The sequence below is a fragment of the Micromesistius poutassou genome (assembly GCF_964030765.1).
Source record: "Micromesistius poutassou genome assembly, chromosome: 11".
Lineage (NCBI taxonomy): Eukaryota > Metazoa > Chordata > Actinopteri > Gadiformes > Gadidae > Micromesistius > Micromesistius poutassou.
This window is the reverse complement of record NC_140281.1, coordinates 9,022,754-9,045,529: the sequence shown is the minus strand read 5'-3', so window position 1 is coordinate 9,045,529 and position 22,776 is coordinate 9,022,754. Positions and strand designations below refer to the sequence as shown.

Genomic DNA, 22,776 nt, shown 5'->3' with positions numbered 1-22,776 from the left:
CACTGGGGAGCCAAGAAGGGGTCGGTGGGGGTTGGGTAATCCCAATAGTTTTGTAACCAAACTCTGTAACCCCCCCTCCCCCATCTTTTTCTTCCTCATCTGTTCTTCATTTGTTCTATTTGAAAGTGAAATGAAATATAAATCTCTGCAAAGGATATTGAAATATGTCCTCCCACATTGGATCTTGCTATACTGGTGTGGGTTATGTACGTCTACTTTAAAGAATCAGAATCAGAGTCAGAATCAGAAAAGGTTTATTGCCAAATACATTTTCACATATGAGGAATCAGATATATATTATCTTACATCCCATCATTGTAAAATCAAAAAGAGTCCTATCTTGTCAACAACTCTACCTGTACTCCTGAAAAACACTACTTAAACTAAATAGAAGTTGTTTATTCAGCTGATTATTATTTAATGTCCTCTATGAAGTGGGGTGACATCTTTGAGTGCCCGGCCTCAGCACGTGGGGACACAATCTATGGAAAATAAGAAAAACGGTTATAATATCGACTTATTATACAACTTTTATCTAACTTCAGTTATGAAACCTTGCAAATTGCTCACGGCTGTTGCATAACATGTCCCAAAGCGCATGTCAAGCTGAGAGGAGGGGTGGAGGAGGATACATGGTGTATAAGGTTATGTAAATAAGGGATTTGAGCTGTGGCCCAAACTCCTCTCTTACATTTGCAACGTCATCTGGCTTTGTTGCCCTGTTCACCTTTTTCAAAGCACATTTCATCTTGGGGCGCTTGCATATAAAGGAATGACAAATATGTATGAATAATGATGTGTCTCTTTGGATTCATTTGACTTACCTATAACATGGTCTTTGGTTACAGAATCACAGTGACCTGCAGATTAATGACAGTTATCCCTTTAGTGAGGAATGCATATCTACGAAAACACTACTAAATACATTTGCAGGCATGCACGACCAATGGAAAGGGTTTGGGTTTAGATTAGAGGTGAGTATGACTGGATTTAATACTTACACAATTTTCTTTTACAAATGTGTGTTTGAAAGTGTAGTTTACCAAAGGTGTGTCTGGTGACTTGAATATATAATTTTGTTTCCCCACACTGGTACTTACCGAAGGTGGGGAAGGGGAAGAGGTAGGCCAAACTCATGCCCATCTCCTGAGCAAGCTTCTCAAACTTGGCCAACATGGGCTCGGAGAGATTGACTGTAGAGCGGCCTGTGTGATCAACCAAACACAATCAACAGTGTGTGTGTGTGTGTGTTTGTTTTTAACTATTGAGTATCACTCAGCCCTGATGAGGTGCAGATAAAGTGTCAGTATCACTCAAGAACTCACCATATAGTTTGGTGGTAACCTTTCCTTTCTTATGGTAGAGGATAAAAGCATAAGCATCATCCACCTCCTTAATGATAACGTCCGTGTCAGGCTCAGAAACCGTATTTCCTTTGATACAAACGGACAATGTTACTGTTAATGTTAATGTTACTTACAGTTACTGAAGATATGAATTTTTACTTACACGTTACTATCCAATCCGATAGGATTTACATTTTGCATTAACCATAGTATTTTTGACATGCAAAATGATCACAATAGAAGAATGCCAAAACATGGACACACATGCTGGTTTTGAATATTTAAATATGTATTGCTGCATGTGTGTTGAAGGGAAAAGGATACAGAGCGACATTTAGTACCTTTAAGAAGGAAGTGTCCATTCTTTTTAGTAGGATAGTATTTTTGTAATATCTCCCAACAATCGTGATTACTGAGAATAGGAGAGCAAGTTTAACAGTCACTGTTTAGAAAATGTTGATGTACATAGCACCCTCTAGTGGTACAATAAGGTAGAACTGACAACAACGTCACAAGCACAGAAGAAAGAAAAATGGTGTGCATGTTCTTACTTGTGGGTGTATGTGTGTTCCTGCATGTGTCTTTGTGATGTGTGTGTGTGTGTGTGTGTGTGTGTGTGTGTGTGTGTGTGTGTGTGTGTGTGTGTGTGTGTGTGTGCGCGCGTGTGTTCATGTGCCTCTGCACTTGCACATGTGTATATGTCATGGTCCATATACTCACAAGCGTGTTTTGGTGCTGACAGACACTGGCGAGGATTCCTCCTGCTCAGGAGGCGTTAGGTATATGGACGTGGCCTCAGACGTGGCCCTCTGCTTCAGCTGGTGGGGGCACCTGGATGCCAGGTTGAGAAGGTACCATTTGCCCCACATCTTGCAGGCACAACACCAGAGGCAGAAGCAGATGGGAGTCATGGGCGGGTAGTATGGTAGAAAATAATGAAGGTTTAAAAGGATATCTCTGCCATATTTTTGGAATGATAGTAGAAAATAACTGGGTCAACAGATTGTCATTCATAACACCTCAGAAGGTCCTGGGCTGACCGGAAACCATCAGACAGGCATTCCTCTAGTCAATGATATCAGCCTATTTCTCAGTTCACTAGAATATAAGTATAAGTAAGATTAACTTTAAGTATAAAACATACAATATAAGATAAGTATTGTTACAGTGAAGCCAAATGTTAAACACTTGATATTACCTGGCTCTCCTTGGTCAACAAGAGCCTGCACTCTGAGGGACATTTACATGTGTCCCTCATTCATGCATTACAAAAGATGAACCCCAGACCGCCTCATTAACGTATAAGTGGCCCCTCCAAAGAGACTGGCTCACGTCCGAGTGAGAAGAGACGCCCTCCTGCAGTTCCCCTTCCATATGTTCTTGTGATGTGTATTCTGGCAGAGTGAACTGACTGGCTTCACTCAATTAATCCATACATTTACTAAAGTCAGACAGTACCAGCTTTATGATTATGACTGTATATGCCACAGACAAATAAAGTGGCATATTAACTATTACGATGCATGTTTTACTGTTCAAGTGAATATTGGTTTTACAGGGCTTATCTCTTAAACACATGTGATGAGTCATGATGATTTAAGATCAGATTATACACAAGGCGATGAATGGACTTTAATCAAAGATCTCACTTCATATAATTCATGTGTAATCTATAACTTCATGTAACTACAATGTTTAATATGTAACCTTGTTTTTATGTAATTCTTACTAAATTACTGTATTACTGTGTTACTGGATGTATTGTGGTCAGCGGGGGCGGGAAGATAAATGCAAACGGGGAACGGGAAGGCCCGTAGTTTAGAGCATTGTGTTTGGCCAAGGGCATGTTGGGAGAACAACACAGTGGGAATATAATTCGGGTCCTGAAGACCGTTCGGGAGTTCTTTGTCAAACAAACTCAGGTAGGCTACTGTTGTTACTCTGCGTAGTGACAATAAAGCCTTGATCATTCAACCCTAGTCCTTCTCGACCTCTCGTATTTTTTAAAGTATTATTATGTCGGTTTTATCCACAGCAGTAGATGGGCGGGTATGTAAACATTAATAACATTATAATCAGCATTTATTTTCTCCTGAAAATGAAAATAATCTCAGAAATAAGTAATAACTGATGTTGTGTGGCTATTTAACACTTGTTCACTCAGTGTTAAACAGCAGTGACCGGAACGATCAATATTGCAGTGTTGCTGTGTGTTTATCGGTTGTTGCTGTGAAACCCTCTTAGACAGTGACATACTGTGCAAAGGTCAAATAACGCTCCCGTATGCTATTGACTTAGGTTCTTAAAGCCGTATAGTTGCAATTTACCTGATAGCTTTTCATACTGAGCCTGTGTGGTAGCAACTTTGAGCAAAATGTCCCCCTACTGTTACTGCATCTGCATTCACTGTAAGTCACTTTGGTGGAAAGTGTATCTTAAATAGTAACAACTGACTTTGTGTGGTGTTTTCTTGTGTTGGGTTGTTTTATTGCAATATTTGCTTAACAGTATCAAACATGGTGTTCTCTTGCAAAGCTCCACTCAAGGTTTTGAAGAGCTGTCTCAAAGGAACCATTCCACGACATAATGAAAACAATCATGGAAATCCCATGAATATAAAATCAACAATGGCAAATCAAATCCTAAAGGCTATGACATGACATAGACATACTTGATTGGTATGTCGATACTGTTCCTACCTTTGACATGTCTACAGGCGGAGCAGCTGCGTCCCGTTCTACGACGCTGGGGGTTGGGGCCGGTTTCCTCGGTTTTCTCACGATTCGCTGACGTTCTTTTGCTACCCCGGCATCCGTGGTCCCCCACAGACACAAACACAGAAGCACCAACGCCAGTGTCATGCTATGCCATAGTCCAGTCATGGTTGAAGGGCCAGCTTCTAAGAACTTCAAAATCGTCCTTCTCTAAAGGGTTTTATTTATAACCAAACTTCTAATTTTTCAGGGATGAGATTCTTAGTTTTGGTTTCTTCTATGCTCTGCCCTGACATACAAACAGACAGAGAGAGAGAACCATGATGAGTTACATATTAACTGAATGGCAGTAGATGTTCGGTGGTGTTTACATTTCAGTTACAGGATGTCTCATGTTGAAATGGGTTGAAACCTGTGATTCGTAAACTTTGAATATTCTAGGCTTGAGGAACGGTTGAAGTCAGGGTGAAAAAATATATATATTTTTAAGTTTGGCTCGCAAACCGTTTGACTTGTTATGACAAAACATCAGATTTTGAATTGCAAAGATTTATTGATCTATTTTTTTATTAAAACAATGCTTTCAATAGAGCATATTGAACAACGCATGTGCCAGTATATTGTTTAACAAGCAAAATCCACCATTGTCCACGAAATAAATTCTAATCATTTGTAAGAAGTAGGCCTAAGTAATAAAAGTAAAAAAGTAATACATAAATCAGAATTGAACCTCAGTGTCAATGTTACAATGAATGTATTCTGTTAAAAAGGACAATGTCCTTAGGTATTTTCATCCTCCTGGTGAAGACAGCTTCCAGAAGGTTCTACTCGCTCTTTTCTTCCAGGTTGTTTTCCCGGGCTTTGAACTGAAGGGCCACACTGTTGATACAGAAGCGCTGGCCGCTGGGGTCCGGTCCGTCGTCAAACACATGGCCCAAGTGGGCATCGCACTGTGTCACACATAGACAATACATAGACATACACACAACCACACAGACAGAAACAGACATTTTCGCATCATTAGGGGGAACAGGGACTAACTGTACTGTCTTTCCCAGCGTCTATAAATAGGTTCTGGTGGCAGTGTTTTGGCAGTTCTAAGTTGGAGTTGACGAGGAAAAACACCTTCAGCTCTCACCTCAGGAAAAAACTGGTGTATAAGGGTTGTTACTGTATTTCAGAATTTCACTCTTTCTATCTTTGGGAAGTCGTTAACCAATCAGTCCTTAAAAAATAAAGGATGGTTTGTTTATTTTCATGGTTAATACTCTATCCCCTTATCTTGGAACCGGTTTGGCCGGGAACGGGAGAGTTTTCGTTTAGGTCTGTGAAATTTCTGTGCAACCTTTTCTTTGCTTAACCTAAAGTGTGGGATCATAACACTCACTTAAGAAACCTGCAACATGTCTTCACCAAGAATCCAACTCACGATTTTGCACAGCACCTCGGTCCCGGCGCTGCCCAGGCTGTTGTCAGGACGACGTATTATACAGGCGTGGCCCTCGTCCCGCCCCCACGTCCCATGGGCCTCTGTGAACGATGGCCAGCCGGTCCCAGAGTCATACTTGGCCTCTGAACTAATCAGGAAAAAGGGCTGCGGTCAATGTCCAGCTTATATGGTCATGGATCACAGAGAAAAGGCTGTGGATGGAGCTGAGTAGATGTGATAAATGGGTAGGTTTGAAAAGTATATGCATTCGAAATGAATGCATATACTATGTTGGAGTATCTATGTTGGAAATTACCCTGGATGTAGTTAGTTATTTCAATTAATTAAAACATGAACTACTATAATAATATTAACTCAATTTGTTGGGGGGATAAGTCGGATATTTAGTCTTGTGCAACAGTTTGTTCCGACCAAATAATTTGATTTGACAAGAGGCATCCCATGAGTGCAGATAAAGAGCCGTACATGTATCACTCCGCATTACAGATCCTTCTGATAACCGTTAATTACAATGAAGTAAGTAAGTACGTTGATTTTTTCTAAATGTTTTCTCTGCTCACAGGTAGTTTCTGAACTGGGGCTGGATACCTGAAGACCGGAGATTCACAGCAGACGCAGTGGTACATGCCCACCTCATTATGGTTCAGGTAGATCCCGCTGAAAGGCTGCAAATACAATTTCCAAGTGGAAATAAATAGGCCTACATAAAAACTGAAAACTTCCAAAATGTCTATTTAAACATCATGAAACTAGGTCAGAAGAATGCATGAAGCTTGAAGGCCACTTTACACAGCACATTGGTCAAATAGTTTTCCTTAGTGTTCGAGTCATGTTTAGTCTCCATGCTTGTTTGTGGGATCATGTCCGGTTTCTTACCACTTCTGTCCCCTTCTCTCTGGTGACGACGTATTGTTCTGGACTCAGTTTCTTTTGCCAGTCGGTGGTCTCATCGTAGCGAGTCAGCGACCTCAGTCCTAACAGAGCGATCAGGAGAGCATATGGCTGCTCAATGGGGACACACTTGTCAAACTGTTGATTTGCATTCAGATGGGCTGCAGGCTCAACGACGCGGCTGTTTTTTGCAATTTTTCGAAAAATCTATGCACAGCTATAAGTAAGTGATCAAGTGTTTTAATCTATTGTAGAGGTCTACAATTGAAAACAATTTGAAAAAAACTGCAGCCTGGCAATGACTCGCAGCTTAAGGCAATGTGACCCCTTAACCATGCATGCCCATAAAAGAAAAACGGATCAAATAAACTTTCTTCTAGTACCTTGACTTGTGGAGAGGGGTCGAATGAAGACCGGAGTTCTGGTTAATAAGACCAATGATTTGGCGTTCGCCCGTTGAGAAACAAGGGAAGAGAGCCGAGCGAAGAGACGGGACATGTTTTCCTCCTGTGCTGTTTGCCTCTCGCCGTTCTGAAGTCAAGTGCAGCGCAGAGCACAATCAGTGTCGCCCCTGGTGCAATACTATCGCTGGCTTATTCAGGGCCATGCAAGCTTAAACCGCTTTTATTTTACGCAGACGTGTCTGCACTTGGACTCCTAATGCATGGTGGTCGGTCGTAAAACAGGCTTATCGATATGATCTGGGTAAAAGTTGAACCAAAGGAGGTATTTCCTGCAGCACTTTATTTGGAAAATATAATATTTATATAATAGCCTATATAAACGAGATAATATTTATAATATTTATCTCGTTTGTCACAAAAACAAAACCTTGGGACCTCTTTGTGGGAAACCAAAGAAATAGGAATTTAGAAAAAGAAAGAAAGAAAGGAATCACAAATGCAGAACAACTCTGATCCTTTATTATGATTTGGCAAAACAAGCACGAATAATACAATAAAATAACCTGTAGGAAAGTAATCTAATATTGAGATCCACCGGTCTGCATTGTACCAACAGTCTATATACTCTGGTACTGTATGGCGGCCGGAGTATTGGCCCTCAGCAGGGAGCCGGGCTGGTGCATGAGGTCCACCACGTACAGGCTGCGGGGTTGGGGTCGTGGTGGGCCCCCGGGCTGGGTCTCCCCGGGTAGCAGGACCTCGTTCCAAGCCCGGTTATACTCGCCTCTAACCAGGCCGCAGCTCACCCCGACACGGTCAGCCAAACACTGCAGGGGGTCATGGGGGGGAAAGCATTGATGGCCACTGAGTGTCACATGTAGTAGAGTAGAGTATTGATGCAGGGTAAAGAAAGTCAGGGCACAATGTATTCGGAAGACCTGTTGATATGGAGGAAGAGTTATATTCAAGATCCTGATATAACATGATAAAGGTTCAATTATGAACCTTCCTCCATATAGAGGTTCAATTATGCCACCAGGAGTGAGTGTGATCAGCCATTACAAGCCTTATCCTGTATTTTAGTGACAAAAGTGAAAACTGAAAATCAAAAGTGAAATCAAAAGTGAAAATCAAAAGTGGGAGTGTCCACCTATATGTATGCTGGATAGATCAGTCTACCAGCCTACCCAATGGACTGAAGCAAATGTTGCCTATCTATCCATCACACATCTAGGTGGACACTCCCACTTGTGATGTCACTAAAACACGGCTTATCACACTCACACCTGGTGGCATGATAGCACCACTTTAACTGTGCATCAGTTGGCAGAGCTCCAATGAAGGAGAAATAAGGAAAACGGAGGCCATGTTCCTGGAGATAGGCTAGAGATCCAGGGCAAACGTAGGCATGCACCTTAAAAAGCAGGGCCCTGTGGCAGTAGAACCCCTTGCAGACACTACCGATGGGGACGACGTTTGAGCCCCGCCTGAATTTGAGTTCACTCAGGTGGAGCTCCCAGTGGAACTCATGCAGTCTGTGCGTCTCCACCGCTCCACCCAAAGCCTCGCTCACCAGCCTAGAGAAAATTCATAAGAAATACATCGAGGGGACAGGAACGACAAGTGGCGTTCAGCATCTTGTTGGCACTACAATATATAATGTTCTTAATAAAACGGCCAGTAGGTGGCAGTAATCAAACGGCTATTACAGGTTTATGAAGATGTGCTCAACTTTAGGAAGAGGCACAGTTATTAGCAATTAGTTCTTCCATGTGGGTTACAAATGGACTGAGTTAACTAATAGTAATTACAGTTACGTTACTCTCCTTTATTCTCTTTATTAATTACTACCTCCATTAGCTCATTTCAAAACATTGTCTATCTCTAATTTAAACTATTTTGCACGCTATGTGTTGTAATTATTGGGATTGTGCGACTCAGTCACCTGGCAAGGGTGACATATTGTTCCCTCAGATCGTGCAGTGTGAGGACGGTTTTAGTGGCGTCCGTCACAAGCTTCTGGAATGCAGTGTCGCATGCCGGCACCCACGGCTTCTCCACAGCAGGCTCGGTTTGCTCGTTGCCCTCATCCCCATCCCTTTGTTGTTTGTCTTCTTCCTTCTGACCTCTGCTCTTTCCTCTATAGTACAGATTGCATATTAAAGCAGCACATAAAATGGAGAAGGCTTGGGATATCAGTTTGAAGTTAAAGCAGCAATAATTGACGTCTGACCACTAGAGGGCAGGAAGGGTTTACAAATGAATTCTCTGCGCTCAACTACTCCTCGCTTCCTCTCTGCATGTTACTTACAGAGTGAAAGAAAATGCTTCACCTTGAACTTAAAGGAGAATTTCACCGGTGGAGACATGAATCTGTATTGAAAGTGGGTCATATATTTAGTCGAATAGTAACATAAATTTCTAATTTGGTGCCTTCTTATCTAGTTGTATATCTTCAATCCATCTCTGCGCTGCCACAGGCCTCTCCTAATAGGTTCACTTAACTGCTCTAGTTAGCCCATATTTAATATCTAATATCTAATTCTGGTCTCCTAACTCAGACTTGCGCTGTCTTGCCTTACCTTTGCACCTTACATACACACTGGTTTACAATCCATATCTGTGCTGCTACCCATACTTGTTTTTTTTTTGTTTTGTTTTTTTAGTATTTAATGCTGGCCTACTGACTTAAATTGCATTGCACTGTCTTGCCTTACTTCTTTGCACCTCACCAAACCATGCCTAGATCTCTACTGTACCACAGGGTTAGTCCCTGCCCTGTCACCCTTATCACACTGCCTCAGTCGGCAAACCTTGTCGGTTTGCTGTCTGTTACTTAGTATCTTTCTCTTAGTATCTTTAACCTTATTGTCTAGTGTATTGTATCTTTATTCTTATTTGTTGATTGTATTCCTAGAAACTTCCTTTTTTTGCAATCCTGCTTGTTGTATGCTGTATGTGTTATGTGTGATGCATCTATGTCTCTAAGCTACTTGGACCTTGAATTTCCCCTAGGGATAAATAAAGTTTATATCTACAGTATCTATCTATCTATCTATCTTCTTGACTGAGAAAAGGCAGACAGTGACTTTTTGGCACTTGTGGATTGAAGATGACAACTCCCGCAATGCCAATCAGCGTTCACTCCCTGAGGGACGGAACATAACAGCAAATCAGCGTTCACTCCCTGAGGGACGGAACATAACAGCAAATCAGCGTTCACTCCCTGAGGGACGGAACATAACAGCAAATCAGCGTTCACTCCCTGCAGTCAGAGTGAATGCAGCAGGAGGAGAAGGTGATTGTTGCCGCTTGCGGTCTCCTGGAGCTCTATATCTAAATAATATAATAATATATAGGTATCTATATAATATAATATATTATAAAACGGGTGGCTTAAATCAAGTGATCTGATTGGTTCCCAACTGTTGTATATTGAGCGTATACACACAGCTATAACGCCCGTTCAGTTTACAGAGTTCAGTATCACTCCGCGTCTAACTTGAACTGTTGTTTATTTATATATAAAAGCAATAGCATAGTTCACTGAAGCCTAAAAATATGTTGATTGCTGGATGCTGGATATGTTATTCAGCAGCGGAGGAGTCAAATGAAAACTGTCCACAGTGGATGATGTGCTTTTTTTGCACAGCAATCTAAAGCACCACGCCAAAAACCAGGTAGTGTAATTCCCCGGCATTCCATCTAATGTGTTTAATTTTCCTTCGGTTGCAAGTCGGGTCACTATATCAATTTATAGCGGGTCTGGTCGGGTGCGGAATGTAATTCGCAGGTACGGCCGGGTGCGGGTTTGCAAAATAAGACCTGAGTATTGATTCTCGGCCATGGTGGAGAAGGAATTGGGGAAAGCAACTTTGGCTTTGACTCTCTAAGTCCAGATTGAACCACAACCTCAGATTGATGTGGAAGGACCAGAGACGTCGGAGAACCCGACGCAGTCGATAATTCATAATATCATCCAGGCGCACACAGCTTTTGGCCGTGATATTATATATTACAATATAGATGTCTATATATTATATTATTTAGATATAGAGCTCCAGGTCTCCCGCCGGAGCTCCCGGAGTGTTCTAGAATATCTTATAGAACACGGCCAAAAGCTGTGTTTGCCTCCGGATGGTATTATGAATAAACGACTGTGTCTCTGGTATTACATCATTGCTTTTTTAGCGCTCATGTGATCTACCGGTCACACGGTAATGTCAAAATCCAAACCATAGAGCAAATTCACACCGGTGTACTCTCTATACTGTTTATACCATACACCCCTAAGTCCCACCCACTGGAACTAGTGCTTGTAGTTTTTTAGAGCCCCCCCCCCCCCTCTTACACTTCCTGCTTTAAATGACGCAAAAAACGTCATTTTGCGTCTTTTAAAGCAGGAAGTGTTAGAGGTAGATACAAAGCTTAATGCAAATGGGTGAAGTGTCCCTTTAATGATGTTATTACATGTTATTATAAATTAAAGGGAGAGTTCAGGTGATGAATTTAAATCAGGCAGTCCCGGATGGCTCAAGGTTGTGATGACATTATAAATATATAGAGATATTACAGGGACATATACAATAGAAATTGGAATAGAACAAATTAAAAAGTGAGTCGATATTAAAACAATATGAAAAGATAAAACAAGTTATCTGAGAACTACCTATGACATAATTTATTTAAATCGATTGACATTCAAGCAATTTATCTCCTATTACATTTATTATTTTTGATGGGATACTACTAGGAGACACCACTGAAAGCCCTGAGGACCTGATCCAAAATAGCAGCCCCAGGGCAGAGTTTAGAGCCCTACCTTGAGGTCCGACTGCCGGCCTTGCTGCACACGGAGCTGCTGCGTGCGTCCGGGGGGCTAGGCTCCAGGTCCAGGCTCTCGTCTGACCGCTGGACCTGCAATCTGTTGGAACACAGAGATCAGAGCATTCATCTTCCCTTTCACTCTGTTTGTTTCTCCTTCATGGTGGGTCTTGTTCATTCATGCTTGGTTTTTATGATTTATTTATTATTATATATTTTTGTTCTATGTATATAATAACAGTTTAAAGAGATGAATAGCATTATTCAAACAGTCTGAATTCCATTTTCTATTACATGTAATGCAACCTGAATCAAAAATCACCAAACAAATCTAATTCTATATATGTTATGATTGCTACCTTTTGGAAAGTTTAAAAGTAGAAGAAAAAGTCTGTCGCATTGACCACTGACAATTCAGTCACGTTGAATAGTCCAGTATGAGTCCTTTGTGTTGCTACTGTTACTGGCAGTGACATAATTGAAGCCACAATATGTGTGTCTCAGTTGCACTGGCTCAGCACGCTATGACAGAGCAGATTGGCAGGCAATTAAATACACACACAAAGAGGGCCCCTTTATGTGTTTTATTCTCAATGACAATGTAATTAATGGAAAAACTAAAAGGGTGTGTGTGTGTGTGTGTGTGTGTGTGTGTGTGTGTGTGGCGGAGGGGGTGTGTGTTGCGTTGAGGTTGACACACTCTTCAAGGAGCTGAATTGTTTAGCCTTTGGGTCCTGCTGACTCCCATGCGGCTTGCAGAGGAAGAGTAGAGGGGGCCCGGGATTGGTGGAAAGAGGGGGTGTGTGAGGGGAGTCTACAGCGCTTTGTAAGAGACACATCCACCAACTTCGCTAATAGTACCCACAGAGGATGGTTGAGCAACGCTTTCTAGGAAAGACAGAAACCCTTCCTAAACGACTATCATCCATTGACATTGACACATTGGCTGTTGAAGCATCATTTTGCTTAAATTGACCATTTTATATAAGGCCATGTTCTCATCTCATACATTATTCAATAGTTTATACATTGCTGACTTTTATTTGATGTAAAAAAAACATATGCTATACAGGGCAACTTAATTATTGGTTTTTCCCAAGTCTGGTAAGTATAAGAATGAGAAATACATCTTTACGATAAATAAGGCTTACATTGTTTATTGTAAAAGCTGGAACAAGTGTTACAGCTTTCAAAAGAGCATATTTTTTGAAAAGTATGTCTTCTCTAAAAAAAAGAGCAAAGACCAAAAATATACTGAATTGGAACACAAAGAGGTGAACTTAACCTCTGTATCACTGCAGCATTGGGCACCAATATCGAGTAGCCTGTCTGTCTGTCTGTCTGTCTGTCTGTCTTGGGGTCGTACTCAGCTGCTGCATTGGCGACAAGGACAGGCCGTTTCTGGTTGACTGGCTGCTTGGACAACTCCTCAAGAGTCATGACCGTATCCCCCGGACAAACCTAGTGCAAAGGCAGGAGAATATGGGTTTGGAAAGATATTATTATTATTGGGGACAAATGTTCTAAGGAGGAGCGTTGTATTAATGTGATGAAAATTAGTGAAAGTATTCTAGCCTGTGTTGCTTGGCAACCATTTTTCTCCCTTGAGGAACCACCATGTTACAGATTGTTTTGTGAAATCTTACTAGGATGTGTTTAGTAACTGTTTTAGTAACCATTTTATAATAGCAATAAGCCACTTGAGGTTGAGTTTTACCAGAATTTTAAAACAGCTAGAAGGGCTTTAGAACTCATTCCAGCTGTTCTAATATCATTGTAAATCATGGCCTTTGGTGGCTTATTGCTTAAATTTTTTTAAGGAAACTAGGAAGAAAACTAGGGTGCTAATGATTTGTTTTTCTAATCAACAAAAAATACATTATTCAATTATGAACTGTAATCCTCTGTAATACAATGAGATTGTAGCTGCAGGGAGAATTAAGAATTCCTGCTAATTTTTAATGTTATGTAATAAATGTTTCCACTTTCCAGCAAAGTGTCATTCACACTCACCGGGCCGGCGTCGTAGAAGCCATCTGTGGTGATGTCTGTGGAGGCCAGGCGTCCCGTCACACTGTATTTAACTGACAGGTTGGAGGCCAGCAGCTTGAGCATCGCTACCTCGCTGAATTGATTCCTGCGGTTCGAGGACTCATTGATCTCATGGAGCAATTCAAACGCCCTGAGGAACGCAAGGAAACACACAGTTTCTAAGCTGTTCTCAATCGCGTCAACACTTGCAATGTTTTGGTGAGAGCACAGAACTTATCACTCTTGTGCCCTCTGCTGGCCGTTAAGAGCCTACTGCTTTACCTGTCTGGACCAGCTGTCTGGATCTGGTATCTTTACGATTGTGTAATGTATTGTGCTGTGTGTGTTGTCTCCTCTATTTTGTATTTTATCTATTTATTTGTTGTCTCTTCTGTTTGTACTTTTTATATTCATTTTATTAGGGACTACGGATGCAAATTAGCAGCTCTGCTATAATCCAGCATGTTTACACATCAATGTTCATTAATGTGCACTGTCCCTATTCAAAAATAAAGCATTTATTATTATTCATTACCAGTATGAAAATATCAGGTGTAATGGAAGATGAGCAAGTGCCATTTCCATGTCTCTCAATGGTGTAACCGAAGCGTTGCACAGCCAAATGATTTCAGACACAACGTACTTTCATGTCTATATAGTTTCTACAATGTGAAGCAAGGCTTTCTCAAAGCCTAGACTTTACTACAGCGCTGTAGCAGGGACCCCTGGTCTGAGCTTGTGAGTGAAGCCATTGACTGCCCTCCTTTCATGGGCACTGATTTCACAAAGAGTCTGTGTTACCGTTCTGTTGTTATTTGGAATTTCTAGCATAGGCAGCCTGTATTCATCTTTTTGAAACTTAAATTGTTGTTTTGGCTCTATTTATTTGTCCCAATGATGCAGCATCAAAGTCTGCAGAACCCCCAATCATTGATAAATGATGGGGATTAAAAGTATAAGCTACCATTGATTAAGTGTCATAAGCTCAAATTGCTGCAAAGATTTGTGTCATGCCGCCCCAAACACACATAATCTCCCTCCAAACTTTTTGTGAAACTTAGCAGCCCTTGGTATACATTATTATCCAATAATTATGCTCAATTCACAAAATATCTTCACAGCCATGACTCTATGCCTTATTTGGAGCAAATGGTTGGGTATCTCGAGCAAATACTACATTATAATAATTCCCATTTGTGTTAGGGAAGAAATGGGAAGTGGAAAAATATAAAAGATATTTCCTATTGTGTCTTGTGTTTTATAGGACATGAGCATGTGGTCTTACCCTAGTTTGCAGAGCTCCACTGACGTGGGCTCATCATTTGCGCAGACGCTAATGGCCCAGCAGGCATTTCTACGGACCTCCATGTGATGTGAGCTTAGGAGGCGGACAAGTGGAGGGAGACCTCCTGCGTTTCGGAACTAGGAAAGGAAGCAACCAAACACTCTTCAATTATTAATATGCCCTGCTCTCAGGTTGGCATCTTTCAATGTATGATGGTACAAACAGGTATTTCCAGTCTATTTAAAACTCTATTCATAAATCATTAAAGCTAGAGTAGGCAATTAATTTTGGAAGCATCTTTTGATAATCTGGTATCTCCTGCTGTCGCAGGCCTGTAATAAGCCCATCAAATCATTTTATTCTGCCAAAATTAACTTTTTGATGGCCTCCCTGTCTTTCTACCTACCCGGCTACCTCAATGCACTCTACCCGTGCTGTCACGATCCTACTGTTTGGTAATGTTAAGCTGGTGGGTAACTGGTTGTCATGGTAACTGTGGGAGTGGCTCCCTTGATTGGCCTTGATACTGGTCACCTGAGGAATTCAAGATGGTGGATGGTAGCAAGATGGCTGCTGAACAGACAGCATGGTGCCCAAACTTGGTTTCACTAAAAACCCTCTGAAAGACTATGTGAAGGCTATTCGCCTTAACAAGGACAGCACCAGGATTAGGGATTCCTAAAGAGGGAACGTGACCGCCCCTTTGTCGTGTATGTTTGTCAAGTGTTTGTCTATGTTATATGTCAAACCATAACCAACGGACAGGATACCGTTTACCCCAACGCTTGGGCTATCCCTCAACCAGTGAGAAGGACCAGAGCTCGCCAGGAACCCAGGTGAGTCACTGCTCACGTGGCCGGAAGCTAGTTGCCTGCCAGCTGTGGTTTTTACCACTTATGTGTCTCGACTCCTGCCTAGACAGAGAGCTGGTTCGACTATATCAGTGGGGTCGTGACAGTGCACTCATTGTACATGACAGGAATCTTCAACAAGGTTGGGCAGACCTTTTGCTAAAGCTAGCAAGATAGTCATGTGTTTTGGGGGAGTGGCTTCAGAGGGAGCCTGAAGGGAGGGTTGGGATTTTTCTTGGTTGGCTACTTTCAAACTCTAGCTGGCTGGTTCCTCCATATTGACATACTTTGATTAATATATCCTTCATCCTTTCGCTCAGTACTGTATAATATAATTTAATACAATTAATAAGTATAAGGTCAAAACACACACACACACACACACACACACACACACACACACACACACACACACACACACACACACACACACACCTCCTCCCTGGCATGTGCGTCGCATGCGAGGGCCGCCAGGCATCGCGTGACCTGCAGTAGGCTGTCGGTGGTGGTGGCGGACTGCAGGGGCCCCACCAGAGCTGCCGCGGCCCCATGTGTCAGGATCCTGCATCGGATGGGCTCCTGGTCGGCCATGTTGGCCAGGGTGGCCGCAGCATGGCTGACCAGGGCGGTGGAGCCATCGCTGAGCATCTGCACCAAGACCTCATCCCCGGCCGCCACACACACGGCACTAGGGGGTGCCACAGAGAAACTTAGTTGACAGTAGTTGAACTGGCTGAACTGCTTGTACATTCTTTCTATGATTAACCATTTTTTGCCTGTACAGCAGTTATCGTACAAAAATGTAACTTACAGGATGTATGCCATAACATTATATGCATTACAAATCTAAAGTACTAACATACCTAATGTACATTCCATAAATGACCACTATAGAGGGTTTTCATTGTGGATTCGCAATTGAAAAGGCAATATATTCTTATTCTCATAACTTCTTACAATAAAAAATTGACTAACTAGTGATGCATTGACTAAGGCAATTATATCTGACCTTCTCCAATGACTAACACTGCTGACTGCTCGCGAGCAATGTTCACAGTACATGGACGAGAATGTGCGAGAGAGAGTGTGTGTGAGGGAGAGAAAAAAAAAAAAAAAGAGAGAGGCGGTGGTAGGGGAAGGCTGAGGGACTCACACAGCGTTCAGTTGGCTGTTGTGTGTGAGGCTCGACAGGGCCTGGCCGGCAGCCTGACGCAACTCCTCACTACTGTGGCTCAGCAACTGCACCACAACACGCAGGGCGTCTGAAACACACACACACACACACACACACACACGCACACACAGGTGTGATGCGTTCTGACATAGTTGTTAGCGGTGATGGCACGTGTGGGACATAGTATGTCAGCGTGCATGGGGCACTCAGCTGTTATATCAAAGATAGTGCTTTTGCAGGTGTTTGTCAATTTATGGTCCTCATTTTATATAGCGCTTTTATCCAAAGCGCTTTACAGTGTTGACTGACATTCACCCATTCATGCACACACTCACACCCACGACGGCGGAGTCAACCACGCAGGGCGACAGCAATTAGGGTGAGGCGTCTCGCTCAGGGACACCACGACACTCAGCTAGGAGGAGCCAGGGATCGAACCACCAACCTTGCGGTTACCAGCCGCTCTACCTAGATGTTCATGTATGTATGGATCTATGTGTCTATTTATGTATCTATTTGTCTTTGTAAATATGCATACGGATCTGTGAATCTATTGGATGGGTAAGGTTAGGCTTAGACTATATTTGTGTATCTGTATCTGTGTGTATATATGTACTTTCTGTGTATATGTGTCTATGTCCTTGTGTCTGTGTGTCACTATGTACAGTTGGTCTCTATGTGTGCATCTTTTTACTGTCATGGTTGATGTGTGTATATTTTTGTGAATCTATGTTCAAGCTTGTGTCTGTATCTACAGTATGTCCATGCTTGTGTATGTGTGTAAATATGTACTGTCTATCTGTGTATCTTTGTACTGTTTTCTCTGTGTGTATCTATGTCCATGCGTGTGTCTATGTGGGTATCGTTGTATCTTTTGTACTGTCTGTCAATATGTGTTTCTATTTGTGTATCTATGGCTATGCTTGTGGCCGAGTGTGTATCTATGAACTGTCTCTGTATTTGTGTGTATCTATGCACTGCCTGTGTCTATATGTGTATCTATGAACATGAGTGTGTCTATGCGTGTATCTATGTACTGTCTGTGTCAATGTGTATATCTATATGTATATCTACAGCCATGCTTGTGACTGTATGTATCTATCTCCATGCATGTGTGCGTGTCTAACCCAGTTCCCTGAAGGTGTCCTTGCTGGCCAGATGGAGACTCATGGTGGCCACGGCATGACAGGCTGCCGTCTTCACACCGTCTCCCTCAGAGGACAGCAGCCCCACCAGAGCCCTCTCCACGTCGTGCTCATGGAGCAGCTTCCGGTTTTCTGCTAATAAACACGACAGAATTTGTGTTGATGCTCATCCATGACAGGCTTCACTTTTGATTTGCCTAAAGGAGCTGAGATGCATGCGACATTAGTGCACATGTGTGTGTGTATTTGTGTCTGCATGTGTATCAATCAAGGTCTAATTAGTGTGTGACACCCTTCCCTCCACCACCCCTTCCTCTCTCTTTCTATCCATCCCCCTTAACTCTCTTTTTCCCCCTCCTTCTCTCTTTCACTCCCTCACTATTTTCCTCTCTCTCTCACTCTTTCTCTCTCTCCTTTTCTGTGTCTCTACCCCCCCCCCCCCCCACACACACACACACACACACACACACACACACACACACACACACACACACACACACACACACACACACACACACACACACACACACACACACACACACACACACACACACACCACTCTCTCTCCCCCTCCCTAGCCTTTAAGCAGCTTACAGCTCCGTGCCACCCTGGCAATGCAGGTGGCAGCGTTGGTCTGGACCTCCAGCAGTGCGGGGGCAGGTGAGAGGACGAGCTGGATCAGCCGGGTGAGTCCTCCGGTCTGGTGAACCAGCAGCAGGCTCTCCCTGTCTGCCATGCAGTTGGACACCACCCTCAGGGCCTCCACGTGAAGGTCACTCAGGTCCTGATCAAAGAGACCGACAGATCAGGAACATGATGGAGAAACATGAGGTACATTTTTACATCCAAGACTAGGCATGTTTTGTTCTAAACTATATGAAATATGTGACCAAACTATGTGACCTATATGACCAAACTATATGAAATAGAGATTGCAACATGTTTATCTGCAAGTAATGAAGCCTTTCCCATCAAAATAAGACGAAACACATGCAGAAACGTGGGTGCACAAGCATATACACACACACACACACACACACACACACACACACACACACACACACACACACACACACACACACACACACACACACACACACACACACACACACACACACACACTATCAAGACCGACCTTGTCGTTGAGGAAGTCCATGAGCTTCTCAAAGCCGTGCACCTCTCTGAAGGCTGTGCGTGCGTCACGGTTGATGGTGAGTCTCTCCAGGGTTTTAAGGGCCAACTGCTGGATGACCGGGAACTCTGACCTCACCAGGTTCAGCAGTGGGGGGACCCCTCCCAGCTCACATAGCGCCTCGCGGTTAGGGTGATCCTTCACAGTAACACGTGGTAAAGACCAACAGAAATTATTTTAACAATAAGCAATTGTTTGTAGAAATTATTTCCACTAAAAGACATAGAGGGTCTGATATATAGCTTGCAGGCCTTAGTGGACCTGCATTTCCTTTCGTGTAATCAAACATTGTATTTAAGGATTATAAAATTGCCTTTAGTCAGCAGTTATTACTGAGGCTATAAGCATTGCAATGGCAGTTACTGTGGTAACAATATTAAAACAACATCATGTACTACCTGGACTAGGTTCAGGGCGATCTCCAGAGTGTTCTTGGTGACATCGGGATCCGGACCAGACAGGAGCCGGATCAGAGATGGCAGCCCCTTGTTCTCCACAATCTGGACCTTACAGATGAAGTCCACCGACATTGAGGCCAGGCAGAGAGTGGCAAACTCATGGACCACTGTCTCCTCTGTAGCAGGAGCAAGGTGGGTTAAAATAAGGGGGCAGGATATGAAAAGGAATGCATCAAATAACATAGCACAACAGAGATATTTGTCTTTGCTTCACCTCTACACAACCAGCCATTTGACAATTCATTATTCAGATGTTAGCCGGTTGGAATATCTCAAAGTCGTGACTTACCCTCAGGCGACAATTTGTCAATGACTGATGGAATGACACCAAGTTTCTTTAGAGCAATTTTCACATCAACTGCCAAAGAAAATGGAGACGAAAGGAAGCTACATTGGAACACATTGCTGGTGGGTAAACTGGTGAGTGAGTTAAATAGAACCGGCATGCTTAGCTGACAGTAAATAAATTAACTTTTCCCATTCTGGCAACCAGCCTTCTTAGCCAATTAGTAAACATAACATGTATCATTTTATATATGTAAGCCATTAACTATGATCATGAAGTGATGAAAAAATGGATTTGCCACCAAAATAATAATCAAATGACTTACTAATTATTTACATTTACTTTAATCACACAGCAGACCACATTGTCTCACGCACACACACCATTGGCGGCCATCATGCCCACAGCCATGATGGCGTTGCGTCGAACCCTTTTGTCTTCATGCTTAATGAGCTGGCAGAGAGGCGACAGAGCACCGAGCTCAAGCAGTGACAGCTTGTTCTCCTCTCCTGGCGATAGGGGGAGACATTGAGCAGGAAGAAATGACCACGGTTCCTTGACAAGCATTTTATATGTGCATGCTGTGTGTTTGTTTGTTTGTAGCTTTGCGGCATGTATCTACAGACAGTGAAATGTGCCTTGCGTATTTATTTTTAAAAAAATCGTTTCTGAAGAAAAAAACACAACCTGGCGATCTGACACATTCATAAATTTATTCATGAATTCATCCCTTGGCCTACCTTTCTCTGCAAACTTATAAATGGCATAACATGCTTTCGCCAGAACTTCCTCCTCGGGTGAGCTCAGCATCAAGACCACTGTGGCGGGAGTTTTGCTCTCAAATGGCAATGGTTCAAACTGTGAAATTGCCAAGTGTTTTTTAGTTAAATAACATTTATGTGCTGAAGGGGTGATGAATATTGTGTGCATGGGCTTATAATATAACTTACTGGCTCTTTGCGTGGTGTTTCAATCTCTTTCTTTACTTTCTTACCCATTCTATAAATATAAAAGTGAAAAGTTTAGATGCAGTTGAGGCAACGTTAGTGGCTATTAGTCTTAAAGGGAATTAGCTCGGAGCTAAACACTGCCATACAACCATGTCCACTAGCATTTACTTAACCAACAAATGGCTGCATTTGATCGAATAACATATTTACTTCTTGATCTACATTTTAATCGGTTTAGTGTATCATACCTTTATCAACACCGAAGATGCACTTTAAACTTCAGAGGAGCCAGTTAGTGAAACAAGAGTGCCGTGTTTTGAAGTGAGGTTGACACTGCATTGCTAGGCAACCTGAGCCGCAGGGTGCATGGCGGGAAGGGGAATGATGCGTTGTCACCCATTTATTTTGACCTGTTGTAAAAACAGCAAGGTCAGGCCTATACCAACAAGATGCGCTGTAGTTTTGCATTTTACATTTTATGTTGTTGTAGGTTTTACACCAACTTTCTTCTAACTGTTTCGTAGCAGGCTGCTGCTGGTCTTATTTACAGATTGGCATTGCGGACTGGATCTAGTCCTGAAACAAATTCAATGGAATAAATTGTAAGCATTTTTCTGGTTTAATTGAGCCTATAATCGAAATCCAATATGCCTATGTTGGACCAACAACACACCTGTATAACCTTTTGATGATTAACGAGTAGTGCCATGATACTCTATGAATAATCAGACTAGGATAATCTCCAGTGATTTTAAACCAAACCAAAATGGAAGGACTGGGTTCAATTAAAGTTGGCTATTTAAGGTAGGTGGTCAAAAAGACAAAAAAAAATAGGCAGTATTGACCATTTGAGTCAATATTCAATAGATTAAATAAAATATGGCTGTGAAATTAATAAATAAGGCAAAAAGTATATAAATACATTACATTTTTTTTCAATATATTGAACAAAGTTGTTTTTTTCAAAATAACTACTCTTGTGTTTATTTCAGGGAACTTTTATTTTATAATACCATATTTATTTATTGAACGCTACATATATTTCATAATTCCACATTTCCATCTGGTATATTCAAATGAGTGGGGCGTGGTTATCTCAGACCAAAGCAACGGCACTGATTCGTTGAAAATATAACAGTAGCCTACTGAATATAGGAGAAGCAGCAACATTTCTGGGGGATGGTTCATTACTACACAGGGACTATGAAAATAAGGTGGGACAAGCTGTTGCGAGGACAACACGAGAGACATCAATGGGCTCTGAGATAGGTCATCATGCTATTCTTAGCAGATAAAATTGATCAGCATGCTTTAACATATACTATAATATACTATTCAGACCCGTATTGATTTTCTTTCTAGAAATAATCGGGAAGATGAGTGCTCTTCAAGCTATGGACATGGATGTCCAAGAAGTTAATGTTACTTGAAGTCTCCTATGCGTCCCGCACCCGTGCTTGAAGTAACTTACCTCAAGCAGGGGTGAGGGACGCCCGACATTCCAGGCGATATGCTCTCTATCGTTGTGTTGTCCAGTGTATACCGTCCAGAGAAATCGTGGATGCTTAGGTCTGAGATAACCACGCCCCACTCAATTGAATACCAGAAGGAAATGTGGCATTATGAAATAAAATCCCCCCAAAATAAATAATGGCATCATGAAATAAAAGTATTCTGAAATAAATAAGTCACAAAAAACTGAATACAAATGTAAGTATTTGTATCTATTTATAGACTCATATATATATATATATAAAATGGATATGATATATATA

The 22,776-nt window shown here is 42.1% G+C and overlaps 3 protein-coding genes across 3 annotated transcripts; all 3 read right to left on the bottom strand.

Moving 5' to 3' along the window:
• Nucleotides 1-237: 237 nt before the first annotated feature.
• c8g (complement component 8, gamma polypeptide) lies at nt 238-4,384 on the bottom strand. The gene is made up of 7 exons (XM_084475110.1): nt 4,046-4,384; nt 2,067-2,215; nt 1,688-1,758; nt 1,326-1,433; nt 1,101-1,205; nt 825-860; nt 238-482 (listed from the first exon to the last, which is right to left on the bottom strand). Exons 1-7 carry the CDS (start codon nt 4,226-4,228, stop codon nt 463-465), a joined length of 672 nt encoding a protein of 223 aa, XP_084331236.1. The 5' UTR covers nt 4,229-4,384; the 3' UTR covers nt 238-462.
• Nucleotides 4,385-4,599: 215 nt separating this feature from the next.
• msrb2 (methionine sulfoxide reductase B2) lies at nt 4,600-6,967 on the bottom strand. The gene is made up of 5 exons (XM_084475172.1): nt 6,785-6,967; nt 6,387-6,484; nt 6,099-6,175; nt 5,490-5,637; nt 4,600-5,010 (listed from the first exon to the last, which is right to left on the bottom strand). Exons 1-5 carry the CDS (start codon nt 6,897-6,899, stop codon nt 4,885-4,887), a joined length of 564 nt encoding a protein of 187 aa, XP_084331298.1. The 5' UTR covers nt 6,900-6,967; the 3' UTR covers nt 4,600-4,884.
• Nucleotides 6,968-7,395: 428 nt separating this feature from the next.
• Nucleotides 7,396-21,049, bottom strand: armc3 (armadillo repeat containing 3; the record flags this gene model as incomplete). The annotated part of the gene is made up of 17 exons (XM_084475633.1): nt 7,396-7,632; nt 8,220-8,382; nt 8,751-8,945; nt 11,628-11,729; nt 12,996-13,090; nt 13,643-13,811; nt 14,946-15,082; nt 16,232-16,484; nt 16,950-17,058; nt 18,098-18,250; nt 18,710-18,899; nt 19,251-19,445; nt 19,706-19,881; nt 20,055-20,123; nt 20,435-20,560; nt 20,792-20,909; nt 21,002-21,049. 17 exons carry the CDS (start codon nt 21,047-21,049, stop codon nt 7,423-7,425), a joined length of 2,508 nt encoding a protein of 835 aa, XP_084331759.1. The 3' UTR covers nt 7,396-7,422.
• Nucleotides 21,050-22,776: the final 1,727 nt, after the last annotated feature.

Coding starts and splice junctions, on each gene's coding strand:
- c8g (XM_084475110.1), bottom strand. CDS start 4,228: ATGACTGGACTATGGCATAGCATGACACTGGCGTTGGTGCTTCTGTGT. Junction 861..1,100: donor CTTCCCCTTCCCCACCTTCG/GTAAGTACCAGT, acceptor ATTAATCTGCAG/GTCACTGTGATTCTGTAACC. Junction 483..824: donor AACCAAAGACCATGTTATAG/GTAAGTCAAATG, acceptor TATTTTCCATAG/ATTGTGTCCCCACGTGCTGA.
- msrb2 (XM_084475172.1), bottom strand. CDS start 6,899: ATGTCCCGTCTCTTCGCTCGGCTCTCTTCCCTTGTTTCTCAACGGGCG. Junction 6,176..6,386: donor GAGAGAAGGGGACAGAAGTG/GTAAGAAACCGG, acceptor TTGTATTTGCAG/CCTTTCAGCGGGATCTACCT. Junction 5,638..6,098: donor TGTGAATCTCCGGTCTTCAG/GTATCCAGCCCC, acceptor TTTCCTGATTAG/TTCAGAGGCCAAGTATGACT.